The sequence below is a fragment of the Anabrus simplex genome, chromosome 10 (assembly GCF_040414725.1).
Source record: "Anabrus simplex isolate iqAnaSimp1 chromosome 10, ASM4041472v1, whole genome shotgun sequence".
Taxonomy (NCBI): domain Eukaryota; kingdom Metazoa; phylum Arthropoda; class Insecta; order Orthoptera; family Tettigoniidae; genus Anabrus; species Anabrus simplex.
Window position 1 is genome coordinate 3,554,940 of NC_090274.1, and position 13,990 is coordinate 3,568,929.

Genomic DNA, 13,990 nt, shown 5'->3' on the forward strand with positions numbered 1-13,990 from the left:
AAATAATTTATGTAAATTATTTTGCATGTAAGGCCAATTTATATGTATTTATTATTATTTTTTTATAGATATTTCATTTTGATACAAATCAAATACTCATTTATTTTACACAGTTTTCCACTTTATAGACATATTTTATACTTGTATTTAAATGGATCACTAAGGTACCTTTGGGAGAGGTGACTCCATCATAGAAAAAGCATAAAATGTGATGTCACTTTAAAATCAGCCCCAGAACAGGCCAGGACGTTCGCCGGGGAACTGTGAGAAGTGGGCGAAGAGAAGAGAACCTCAAGTCAGAAGGGGTGATTGAGTAAGTACAATGTAGTTACGATAGGACTGAGTGAGGTTATTTGGAGAGCAAAAGGAAAGAAGTCGAGGAAGAGAGACGCTTTTTACTGGAGTGGAAGACATAAGGCAACGAATGGAGTGAGGCTGGTAACCAACAAGATCTTGGATGAGTATGCAGATAAAGTGGACCACATGAGTGATAAAATAATGAAGATACAGTTAAATACAGAGAATGGATTTCATCAAAGTGTATACACTCTAGACAAGTTGCAAAGAAAAAGATATGGGCAAATTCCTGGAGACACAGGAGAGAGAAATGGAGGATAGGGATATGACTGCAATGGTTTGATTTGACACAGAAGGAATGGAAGAAGTAATTACATTTTGGATATGGCAGGAGAGATAATGTGTGATAATTGGGTTAAGTATGGGCAATACCTGGTTCAGGAGAAGAGTGATAAATAGGTTACAAGATAAGGATGGTGAAACAGAAGGACAAGAGTATAACAACAGATTACTTCTTGGCGGAAATAACATTATTGGTTCTACGTCCCATTAACTACATTTTTTTACAGTTTTTAGAGATGCCAAAGTGCCCAAATATCGTGCAGCAGGAGCGTATTTATGTGAAATTAAATCTACAGACACGAGGCTCACGTATTTGAGCACCTTCAAATACCACCGGATTGAGCCAGGATCGAACCTGGAATTGTGCCTGTACTGGACCGTATTACATTCTAGTGCCAAGAGGCACACATGCTATGTATATAGTTTAAGCATTTTTTATGTATTGTCATTACCTTAAGTCTTAAATCATTTGAACTTTTAAAAGAATGCATTCAAATAACTAGTTTTAATTTTAATTCCCAACGGTTACACACATTTTAACAACATTGTGCTTGTACATTGTTTTGGAACATTAGATGTAATTGTGTGATCTGTGTTATGGCTGATGATGGCCTACAGTTAGGTTGAAACTAGTCCCAAAGGAAATGTAATGTGACATATTGTACAACTTTGTATTGAAGAGGTGGAACCATAAATAAAATATTCAACTATTATTGAAATCACAGTTCAATATGGATCAATTATCATGAAATTTATATCTTATAATACTGTATCAATGCAGTAATAATATTGTTTCTTATAAGCCCAGGTCCACACAGTGTTCGCAGTGTACCATGTTGTCCAGTACGAACTACAATGAATTTGTTACTTTCATTAATGTGTCTCAGTTTCATGCACGGTTTTGACAAAATGGATGCAACTGAGGTATGAGAAAGGTTAGCATCATCATTCCTTACCCAGCTAGTCCTTGATATGAACTGCGCTAAAGTGTTACTCATAGGGTTGGTTGGTGTATGCATATCAAGATATATCTGCCACACTGTAAAAACCAAAAATCAGGAGCTTGTGGGAAACAGAGCTTTCCCTGCTGTGTGATGCTGATAAATCACATCAGCAAACTGTACCCAAAATTGTTTCAGAAAAAGATAATTAGCATTTCTTCCCAATAATGAAACATCCAACATTGAATGAACACACCATGCAGAATTGTAATAATTAGGGCTACGGTTAATGTTAAATGTTAAAAAATCTGTAAGCAATTATGACATAAATGTTGAAAATATACTTTGAAAATCTAGCACATTCAATAATAATAATAAATAGGTAATAATATTCATTTTTATTATTCTTCTTCTGTTTGATTTTGGCTACTACAGACCACAGAGTAACAACTATGATATACTGGAATGTATTTAATTCCTCAGTCCAGAAGTAAGTCTCGACTCTGCATAGAATGAAATAAAATTAACATTTTGATGGAAGATCAGAAATAGCAAATTATATACATTTTAAAGATTTCCAATAGGAACGAACATCTATTTTCATGCAACATTGACTTGTAACGGAAAAAAAAAACGGCTCAACATTGCAGGATGTTATTGGGTCATATTTGAAAAAAGTCAAATCATTAGAGTTCCTATCGCTTTCTACGCATGTCTCTCTTTCTGTACAGCTTACCCTCTTAATTCACAGACATATATTTCTAAGAAGGATAACTGTAAGAAATTACAGTTAGGAGATGTGAAAAATCAGTCTGAGATGACTGCAAGGAGGTATCCGGTAATGGAATAAAACAGACAAAAACATGAACATTTGTGGGCAAATATGACCATAAAGTGAAAAATTGTCAGAAAATGAAAAAACAATGTTAAAGAGCGAAAATATGACTATATGATTCGTGAAAATTGCTGTAATTTTAGTCACCATAGATAACATCATGCTTGTTGTATTTTCCACAGAAAAAAATATTTTAAAAAGAATATGACCTCATAAACATTTGGGCCCTAGTTATTACCATTGATATACTAAGATATCATTTTACCATATTATTGTATACTTGCCCTATGTTATGTGTTACTGCTTGATAATATACAAAACTACATATTTGGGTTTTTTTATCGTTTTACTTCCACCAAGGAAGATCTTGTTAATATTTAACTCCGTAGATCTACCAGACGTTCTGTTTCTCAGAGGAGGGATAGCCGTCAAGATGAGTTAATACTGTGCTCCAAGGATGCCTGTAAACTTCATTCCTTCGTTCTCTTCCCCATTCTCCCAAACAGGTCCCAGTGAGTGAAAATGGAGAAGCTCTACATATTTCTGTCTAAATTTCAATGGAACCAAATGTGTAACCGTATACAAGTACCCTAATTTTGGGGTTAGGAAATGTTCATTAATGACGATCTCCCAATTTTAGGTTAGGATATTCTCGTAAATTAATTTGTAATATTAAGTAGTGAATTTCATGCGAGTTTGTTAAATTAAGGTGTAAGAATATAGTGTTCTGAGAAGGATTTTTATTTTGGGAATGCTGAACATGTATATCCTTATATTTGTATAACTTTTAATTTGGGTAAGAATTATGACAAAAGCCTAAGGATAAGTGGGATATGTCAACAGAGTGCCACATATAGCATGAGCAGACGGATCAAATCACAGTTGAACAATGACAGATAACATTATTCAGAGCATTTGAAAGGGTTTCAGTAAACGCAGGCATCAGTTGCAATCATTTGGCTATTCTATCTGGGCCCGCCTGGTGGCCGTGATTGTTAAGGCGGTGAAGTCCAAATGGCACGATGCTGTGGTTAGTCAGTCCGAGTCCGACCGGTCGAAAAAAGCCTACCAACAGAATGTTGGCCAGCAGGGTACGGGAGGAGGCGGTATACAATTTTTAATCACTAGATTGCATGCCAAAAGCAGTGTTTGTATGGAGTGAGGGCATATGACGCTGTTAATGGCGATTCGTCCATCGGATGGGGACGTAAAGCTTGGTAGTATTTGACAGGAATTGGCTATGTATCAACACCGGGTTTCACCATCTCCCTACATCATCATAACACATCCAGATGCGCAGGTCGCTTATGAGCATCAAACAGAAAGGCCTGGACCTGACGAGGCGAACATGTCACTCCTGCCAGTATTCTACATTAAAAGATGGTCAAGGGTGGGTGCATGAAAGAAACATTTGCTCTTGAATGCACTTGCAGCCATAAGGCTACCCTGTTGATGGATTAACACAGAGGTATAGCATGACCATTTTAATGTTCTAAATCCTATTAAGTTTTTGTATACATACAGTATGTTAAAGTAAGTACAGACACCAAAAACATAATAGTTTATCAAATTTCATAGTATTAGTTATACGTTTAACTCTTTGCGGCCAGAAACATATATGTTCCGTTTAAATTTCACACCTTTACTAGCCGAGATACACAAAAATGCTCATAAATGGCAGAAGTTGTTCCTTCAATTCTATGGATGAGGGAAATCCCTCAGTATCTTACAATTATTTTTCTCCTGTTAGTGAGAGTTGCAAAACCCACACTTTGCCTGATTCAGTTTTTCACGCAAATACTTGTGTATCTTCACAGTTTTCCGGTGAAACAGCGCAGCAAAAATGGATTCGCGATACTGATATAGTGTCGATATTGGATGATACAGACAAAGAAGCGTCGGAGTTTAGCATATGTGACTCTGAAGTCGAAAATTCTCATCTGCAACAACACAGTGGATGGGACGTAAGTACAATAATAACATTACCGGAACTACGACTGTCATTCTCTTTCATAACATTGATCAAGGCCCATTATTGCCATCAAACTTTGATACTGAAGCACACATCCTATAGATTATTTATTTATGTAATTTGTGCTGAGCGTGGATTCAACTTCTACGACCATTCTTTGACTAATTTTTCCACTTGTTGATGAGTAAAGACACAAAGCGAAACCAAGTCACTGAAAGAAGCTTTCTGTACATATATTTCACAATAGTGGACTAATGTGTACCGAGTGCAGTAGCCGAGACACGAGTTCTTGAGAATTATTTTCCAGATTTCCTATTTTCACTCCCAGGCAAATGCTGGGAGAGCACCTATTCATAGGCCAGAGCCATTTCTTTCCATCATTAATTTAATCTTCATCAGCTCCTCAACTGAGGTTGACATCAGGAAGGGCACCCGGCCGTATAAATTACTCTCACCCCATCGCCGAACCCATTTCAGGAAATGGGACAAACTGATAGACATACAAAGGACTAATGTGTACTTAAAGCTAACCAATGTCAGATCATATCATGGAGTGTCCCTGTCTGGCCCTGAGGGTCACGTCTACACAACCATTCACAAGAATAAATAGTAAATTACACTGACCTGCAAATACAAACTTTCTAATAATTGCTTGAAGTTTACATAGTGCTCTTTCAGGCATGCTGATTCCAGAACTGAAGTCAGCTTTCCCCTATCACATCAGGTTTTTATGCAAATTTCTATCTTACACCAGTATACTTATGAACATAATATAAAGATATGTAGTGTATTGTCTTAACAGATCTGTAGAAAAACACAGCCAAATGGACCAAAATTTACCACGTATTAAGCCTCATAACGTACTGAGAATAGTAAGTCTATGGTTTCAATTTTATAATGTCCTACCTTAGTATAAGAAACGCCTTCGCCTTGCTTTTCGTGTGTGAGTAGTTGGACCTTCTCTCTTTAGTAACCATCAGTAATCTGCCAGCATGTTTTTGTTCCATTTCTCTTGATATCTGTGTTCCATTTCCTTAGATCCTGATGGAATCATTATCCTTGCTCTTCGCTCAGCATTCCAAGGTCTCAGGGAAACAGTCCAGATGTGAATATAACACGTGCACTTTCAAGCTCATTTTCCAGCCTAAATCCACCATTTGTTTTTAGTGTGAATCCTCTGAGTTTCCAAGAAAGATTTTGACCACATTCCGGAATGCTGTCCATGGCGATCACTCTGCAGCGTACATAACATCTTCAAATTAGCATCAGAAAGAAGTTTTCTGATATCTGGACCTGTGAAAATACCCTCCTTGATTTTGGAATTACTGATGCCTGGGAATCGATGACATAGGTACTGAAAGCATTCACCTTTATTCTTTAGGGCCTTAACGAATTGCTTCATAAGCCCTAGTTTGATATGAAGTGGAGGTAACAGTATTTTGTTCTTGTGAACAAGAGTTTCTTATTTTATGCTTTTGACCCTACAATCCATTGTCTACATGGCCATTCTTTTTGAGTCCAGAGATGTAACCTTGCTCGAGTTGTCCCACTCACACAGAAAGCAAGGGTGCTTTGTGTAACCTCCTTGTAAACCTAACAGAATACCTATCACTTTGAAATTACCACACACTTGCCACTTGTGTTCCTGGTACTTCAGTTTACATAACAGCATTTTGAGATTTCCATATATTTCTCACATAATAACTGAATGAGCAATAGGAATGGATGCAAGTTTGTTTTCATTGTCAAGAAGAACGCACTTCAAACTATGCTTGGAGGTGTTGATGAAAAGCCTCCACTGAATAGGGTCATTCTGTGGTGCTCCTAGTTTTAAGATAACCTCTGGAATGCTGTTGCAGTAAACCAAGGCTCCCTCTTTAGAAAAGAAGGGTGTAAATTCTTGTTCGCAATGTCTGTACCAATAGTACATCGTGGCTGGTGCCAACATGTTCCTTTCACAAAGTCTAGACCCGAGTAACTTGGCAGGTTCCTTCGCAAGGCCAAGATTTCGAACAAAGTCTTTTAATGAAATTTGCTCAAACAGTCTTGGTTCTTTTTCAACACATTCAGGTGAGAAATCACAGTCAGAGTTTGTGCCCGCCATTTCTGCATCAGATTTAGAAGAGGGACAATCCTGTAAATGTTCTGGACGCTGTGGTACTGGTGTATCAGGGCCATGAGGAACAGGTAAAATTGCAGATCGAATTTTGCTTGGATACACAATGTTACCTTTGTTGCTGCTGTTAAATCCCTTCACATTCACAGAACAGAAGTAGCAGTGAGTACTGTGGTCTGGGGGTTCACGCCATACCACTGGAATACGAAATGGCAACGCAGTTCGCTTACCGTTCACCCATTGCCGTAACTGCTCTATACAGGTTCTACAAGCCGTTTGTCTTGGTCTCCAAGTTTCAAGCCAAAGTAGGCACAGTAGGCCTTTCTCACGAACTCGGTTAAATTTTTTGCACCGCTGTCTCATCGGCACCAAAATTCCACATACAAAGCAGAATGTATCTGGATTGTTCTTGCGGCCACGTCATGGCATGTTGATAGATGTAAGTTCAATAAAAATATTAACACAGTACGTCACTCACATATAGAACGCTTATGAAGACAAAAATCTCTTTTCACTAGCAAGCGAAACACAACTCAGACTGTTGCGGGCGAAGCACGAGAAAATGACGCCACTCAGCCAAAACCGCGCGTTGCTGGCTATATTGTACATAGTTGCTGGCTCTACACTCTGAGCCTGATAATACAGGACTATGAGTTGGCTGGAGGACGTCGAATTAATAAAATAAATTAATAAAATAATATGGAAATCTAAATTAAAGCAACACTCTTCCTAACAACGTAAGAAGTGCATTAGTGCAGGTGATGAAATAAACATAATATAGGATTTTTGAAAAAGTATGATGTGATAAAATTAACATCGGATTATGATTCAGGATACAGAAGACATCCTAAAAAGCAATACAGGATGGCAGCAATGAAACCATCGCAGGAAAGTGTTATAAATAAATTTAAATGTATATGGTACCACCAACAAAATCTGTGTTTTGACATTTAATAAATGTGATGAATGGCAACTATTAACCTTTTCACTGCCGAGTTTTGATGACCAGACGAGCCCTCTGGCCCGGGTTCATTTAAAGGAAGAAGCACTTTCACAGATACATGTTTACTGATACTATTAATCGAATGCATATTGTCCCTTGGCCCCGCAGCCCAATACGGGATCAGGGATGAAGTGAGATTATATTTTATACCATATTTTTACGGCTAGTTGCCCTTCCTGATGCAAATCTCAGTTGAGAAGATAATGAATAAGAAATGAATGATGGTGAATGAAACTGGAAAAGGAAGTGGATGGAATCGGCTGTGGTTTATGAATAGGAACTGTACTGGCATTTGCTTGGGAGTGCAAAAGGGAAAAAAAAAAAAACAAAACAAAACAAAACAAAACAAAACAAAACAAAACAAAACAAAAAAAACATCCTTTGGACATCATTATTTATGAGCTTCATGTCCATATTGATAGATTACACATATATGGGAAAGAAAGGATTCCACTGATCAATACAATTTATTATACTTGTAGTTCTTACAGTACTGGTTTTGGCCTATTTGGCCATCATCAGCTGGCTAATGTTGATGTTTTGCATAGATTGCATTACAATATCTGAAGGAAGTTCCCATCTTTGATTGGCATATCCGGATATGTCTAATGGGGCATATAAGTTACAATTTATCGTTTAAATTGCCGTACGTAAGTATGAATGTCCTTGAGGTTTTAAGTTGTGATTATAAAAAACTTGAACTAAACTTAAGAGCTAATCGGTTGTACAAACACATAAAACACATTAAAATGCACTAAAAACATATGTAAAGCACTGATTAATGTTTGTGACTTGCATATATCTTCTTCTTTCTTGGTAATATCTTGTGACTATGAAGAATATCAGTTGATGCTGGTGTTCGTGAATGATGATATGATATAATGGAGTCTAAAACTTGGTCAGTTTAATTGTACATATCTTGCGTGTGCTTTCTTCTTGTAGTTGTCGTGCTATTAACGATAGGTTTGCGTCGATTGATACTATGTTTATAAGAAATGATGGGACTTACGATGTGTTTTATTTAGCTGGTGTATTGTAATAAAACACTTGACATTAAAAGGTCCACTTTAGTTTCTTGGTAGGTAAAATCTTGTTTGTGTTAGGAGCATAAGATGAAGACGTTAAAATTCTGACAGCAGTGGTTTTTCCTTTCTTGTCTATATTGTGTCTGGTATTATGGTTATCTGTAAAAGAAAAATATGTATGAGTGAAGACGTGTGTGTACTTACTGCTGTTGCGGTTGGGTAGTGCTCTGTTTTGGAACTTGCTGCGTTGGGCTTATGCCGGCTGTGAGGCGTGTGGATGGAGGGGTAGGGGAACTGGTTGTTGTGGGGGCAGAGGAGAGGTTGGGCATGCCATTTGGTAGTTTTGTGGCACATGTTGTGCTCTGCTTATTAATGGTTTTGAGGTAGTCATTTTTTTAGGGCGGGAATGACTTTGTTGAAGATAACATTGGTCTTTTCTGTAATATCATTTATATTGAAATTGGGATTAGCGTATTGATCCAGAGAAATGTAACTTCGTTGATGCTAGTGTTTGTGAAGTGACCTGCAATAGGTGATTCTCCTTCTAGCCGTACTTGTGCAATCTTTTCTCCATATCACTTCCTTATCTCTGTCCTTTTTCATTTATCTTAATGTGCTTTTTTACTTCCTGTGCCAACAGTCTCAAATTAAATAAAAATTACATTATAAAATTGATTTTCAAGTTGTAATTTTAAGTTTTTCGTAAACATCACATTAATTATGGAGAATTTATCTATCAACAAAGAATTTTGTTTCTACAGGGTGGCGCACAGATAGTTGACACACTTAATTTTAGAATAACAGCTTTATTTTTCATAGAACAATAATGAAATTTTAGACACAGGTATCTTGCACATTTCACATGCTCAAAGTGGCCTAAATTGCGGCGGAAATCCTCTTAGAGACGAGTACGCATGTTTCTGATGACACTGTGGCACAGGTCTTCATGAATTTCACTGCAGAGCTGCACATTCCGAGCACACATTTTCATGCGGCTTTGAGGTCTTGAAGCGAAGAGTTTTCCTTTTCAATAGCCCCATAAGAAGAAATCCCAAGGATTTAAATCTGGGCTTAAAGGAGGCCAGAAGAATCCGCCATTACAGTTGTACTGTGGGTAACGATGAGACATTACACGATCACCAAATACTGCCCTCAAAATCTCAAGAACATTGTTGGCTGTGTCAGGTGTTGCACCATCTTGCATGAAGCATTGCATATGAGTCGGGAGAAGATGAGGCATGAATTCATTCTCCAGCATGTCATCGTATCGCTGTGCATTAACTGTCTGACTGAAGAAAAATGAAACCCATGACTTGACAGAGCTACCCACACATTCACTTTTTCCATGTACGTCGTTTTTTCATGAATAATGTCCGGTTTTTCTGTAGCCCAAAACCACACATTTTGTGTATTAACTGCCCCGTTGAGATGAAAGTAGGCTTCATCAGAAAACCCAGTGTTAAACAGTACTTCAGCTTCTGCCTGTGAAGATCTGTTAGCTTGTGTAGTACAGTCGTGATGTACAGGTACAACTGAAGGTCACTGATCTGAACAGCGCAACATTCCACTTCCTCTTGAAGCTCGCCGTATTGACTTGTGTAGGCTGCGTTGCATGGTGACCCTCAGTGCGGCGATGTTTTCAGGAGACCGAACTGCTGGTGCTGGTCTCTTTACCTCCTTCACACTGCCTTTATCTTCAAAGTTTCTGTATAAGCGAAGAACGGTGTTCCTTGCTGGTGCATACCTAGTCTGAAATACAGCTCGAAATTCTCTTTGTGTCAACGTAACACGTTTTGATTTGCAATAAAAGATAACTGTTTTGACACGCTGCTGAACGGAGAGTCGGCCGTGGAAGACAGCTCACTGGAATGCAGGCACTCGGAGACGAAGCAACAGTGTCACCTCTACAGTTATTTCCATGAAACAGGAAAGGTGTGCGCGAAATTTGAAAAACATAGTACATAACTTGCTTTTTATATTTGCTTTTAAAATGTGTCAACTTATTTGTGTCACAACCTGTAGGTATACGAGTAAATGAACAACACATCCTTCCACCAAGCATTGATGAATTCACACAGACTATATAACAATATTATATATCCATTACTTTTTAATACCAGTAGCTGAATATGTTTTAAATTGGAATATATCTTTAAGTTCTTCAAAATTCAATTCTTCAATTTATTTTTATTTTTTATTTCCTTTACGTCGCACCAATACAGACAGGTCTTATGGCGAAGATGTGATAGGAAAGGGCTAGGAGTGGGAAGGAAGCAGCCGTGGCCTTAATTAAGGTTCAGTCCCAGCATTTGCCTGGTGTGAAAAAAGTGGTAATAAGTACTGTAAAGCCATTCAAATTTTCACACTATTTATACAATACAATGAAATTAAATACTCTTAATTCTGAAATTCATGTTGTACAGTTATTCCTGTCGAGGAATACTTCATTAGATCACCCCAGATGGACATGAGGCTAGTTGCCCTGTCGTGCCATCGCCTCTATTTAGCACCCCAGACACCTCTATATAATCAGTGGTTAATTTGTCTCAATGTGACTTCGATAAATGTATATGCAAACCAGTAATATTCTAAAAATTCCTTTTACACATTGCGCAATTAGCTAGTGACAACTCGGTATCTTATCTGTCCATCGTTGGTGTGAGGTTATATACCAAACATGCATGTAGATAGCATTCAAAATTCAAACCGAGACTATAAAACAACAAACTTCCAAAAAGGATCGGAATAAAGACCTTGAAACAAAGCAAACCAAAAGATAAAAAACAAGGGGAACCTATGAATTTATAAAATACTAATTTTATGAACGTCAACCTCGTTAAATAGCAACCACGTAAACCAAGTGGGCCCTACAAAATAAAATCCCCGTAATAACTTTAAAAAAGCTACAAGCAGAAGACCATTTTTATGAAAACATAAAAGAATACATCTCTAAAATCACAGTAAACTCAGTACCGATGAAAAAAATATGATAAGAAACCACAGTAATAATTATAAATAGAGCGAGCCACTGCAATCTAGTTTTATTGTATGTAAGTATCATGGCTCTTGACTTACCTTTCGCCACCTTTTGTAGCTCCATCCTCCAGTGCTGTATTCTCTCCATGTGTCGTTTCAGCCTGTAAAAGAAGAGAGATAAATGTTAAAATTACTCTGCACTTTAGCAAGTCTGTACTGAGGTTAACCCATTCCTCTACGATTGGTAAAACCATTCATAGATTTTCTTTTTTTAAACTTGCTTCACGTCGCACCAACGGAGATAGGTCTCATGGTGGCGATGGGATAGGAAAATGCTCGGCCACGGTCGCTCCCTTCCCACTCCTTACATCGCTGAAAACCTTCAACGAGTTATTGAGATTAGGAAAAACCCATAACAATAACAAGTTGATTATGGTTTTCTAGTTTTATCACTGCGTTCACAGGTAGCCCTAGTGTGTTTTGCAGGCCATATATTACTATCCAAAGGCCATTTATCATGTAACTGTTGGTATAAAATATGATAATCTTATTCTTGGAATGAATGGTAGTAATCTATATAAGCCTATATAAAATAAGAGTTTTGTCTGTACATTACTCAGCATTTAAAAAGAATGGTATTTCTGTATCAGTCGTATCCACAGTAACAAGGAAATGCACTTTTAATTTCTGTAATTTCTGTCTGTCTATATGTATGTACATGCATCACGGGAAAACGGCTGAACAGAATTTAATGAAAACGGGTATGTAAAGTCAGAGAATGAGCTACTACAATCCAGGGTATAAATTATTATATTCACACTGAGCAAAATGGTAGTTTAGGGGAAGGAATAAAATTTAATTCTCAAATATTCATGTTATTAGTGGTCCTATCAATAAATACTGCATAACTAATAAAGTTGTATGAATTAAATTTCTGAACATTCATATCTTATACTTTTTTTTGCAATTTGCTTTACGTTGAACAGACACAGTTAGGTCTTATGGCAACGATGGGACAGGAAAGGTCTAGGAGTGGGAAGGAAGATCCCGTGGCATTAATTAAGGTACAGTCCCAGCATTTGCCTGGTGTGAAAATGGGAAACCACGGAAAACCATCTTCAGGGCTGCCGACAGTGGGGTTCGAACCCACTATCTCCGGGATGCAACAATCTTTTGAACTTGTGCGGGACAGAATTTTATTGAGTCTTATTCAACAAAATTTCAATGTGCTTTTTACTTATGCATTTCTGTGGACTTATGCAGGACAGTGTCATCAAATTCAGTGTTAAATTCAGACTTATGGCAAAACTAATAATCACCACTGATAATAATAATATACTTTAAGATCCGGTTAAATGGAAATTAATGGTCTTGAGTGATGATAATACTTATTGTTCTTGTGATATATTTAATGTGTGCTCTGTGGATGAATCATGAGTCTGGAATATGGCAAAAATCCTGTAGGATTAAATTATGGATTTATTTTGAAGAAGCATGTGTCTTCAGTTATAATGTGTTCTGCGAATTTTGAGCACGTGTAAAATAGTATTAATGAGATTTAGCGATAAAAATAATTTATCGCTACCCATAGACCACATGACATTGCTATTTAACTTTAGTAATGTGGGTGATAATTGTTGTCCATTTCTTCTGAATAGTAAATTGCTGAATCTTTATGCGAGTAACGTTGTATTAATCCTGCTATTTCTTTTAAAAGTGATTGCCAATATTCAATCACGTGCTACCGATTGTTGAACATTACGAGTTACCAAACACTATCATCCGACTATTCCATTGATAGGATTATGACTAAAAGTCAGAAGATAAAATTAAAATTCTAGAATTCGATTCTGAATAATGTAAATAAATTCATGCATCATATGTGCGAGTGTGGAGTGAGTGCAGTAGCTAGGAATATTTTCTACTGTGATTGATTAAAATGTGGTTCTAACCTGACCGCGTGTTCATCACGGTGGGTCTAGGTTATTTTGGCGTTGTTTGTGCTGATTTACCTGGTTGAACTTATTATGTTTAGAAAATTTTATAGGATAATTAAGTATAGTTTACATTAACATATTATTAAAAATGAATAGGCCCTTATTATTTTAACCTCATACGAACAAAGTTGTCATATTAAAACATTATAATAAAAATTTAAGCATTGTGTAATGTTAACTTATAAATGACAGAAATAATTTTGAATCATTTGAAGGATTTTCATGGAAGGAATATTTATCCAAGGTTATAGAAATAATTTGAGAAAGCTCAAATCAACATAATTGATTGAAATTATATTTTTTTTTAAATAGTTTACTTAAATTTGGGTAATAAATTACTCTAATTAGATGGAGCTTATCAATAATTAAAACGAGATCATGATGTAAATATTTCAACATTAGTTGCGAGATTTTCAAGACGCTATAATCATTTTAAAATTACTTTTGATTGAAACAAAATTTCTATTTTCCTGAGTTGAAATTATA

General features: G+C 36.8%; 1 protein-coding gene across 1 annotated transcript in view; it reads right to left on the minus strand.

Moving 5' to 3' along the window:
• Positions 1-7,977: 7,977 nt before the first annotated feature.
• LOC136882098 (uncharacterized) overlaps positions 7,978-13,990 on the minus strand; it is a 66,338-nt gene continuing 60,325 nt past the window's right edge. Inside the window, exons 3-4 of the mRNA XM_067154624.2 lie at positions 11,607-11,668; positions 7,978-8,690 (exon numbers count right to left, since the gene is read on the minus strand). Coding sequence (XP_067010725.2) covers positions 8,687-8,690; positions 11,607-11,668 — 66 coding nt within the window. The 3' untranslated portion in view covers positions 7,978-8,686. The remainder of the gene's footprint in view (positions 8,691-11,606; positions 11,669-13,990) is intronic.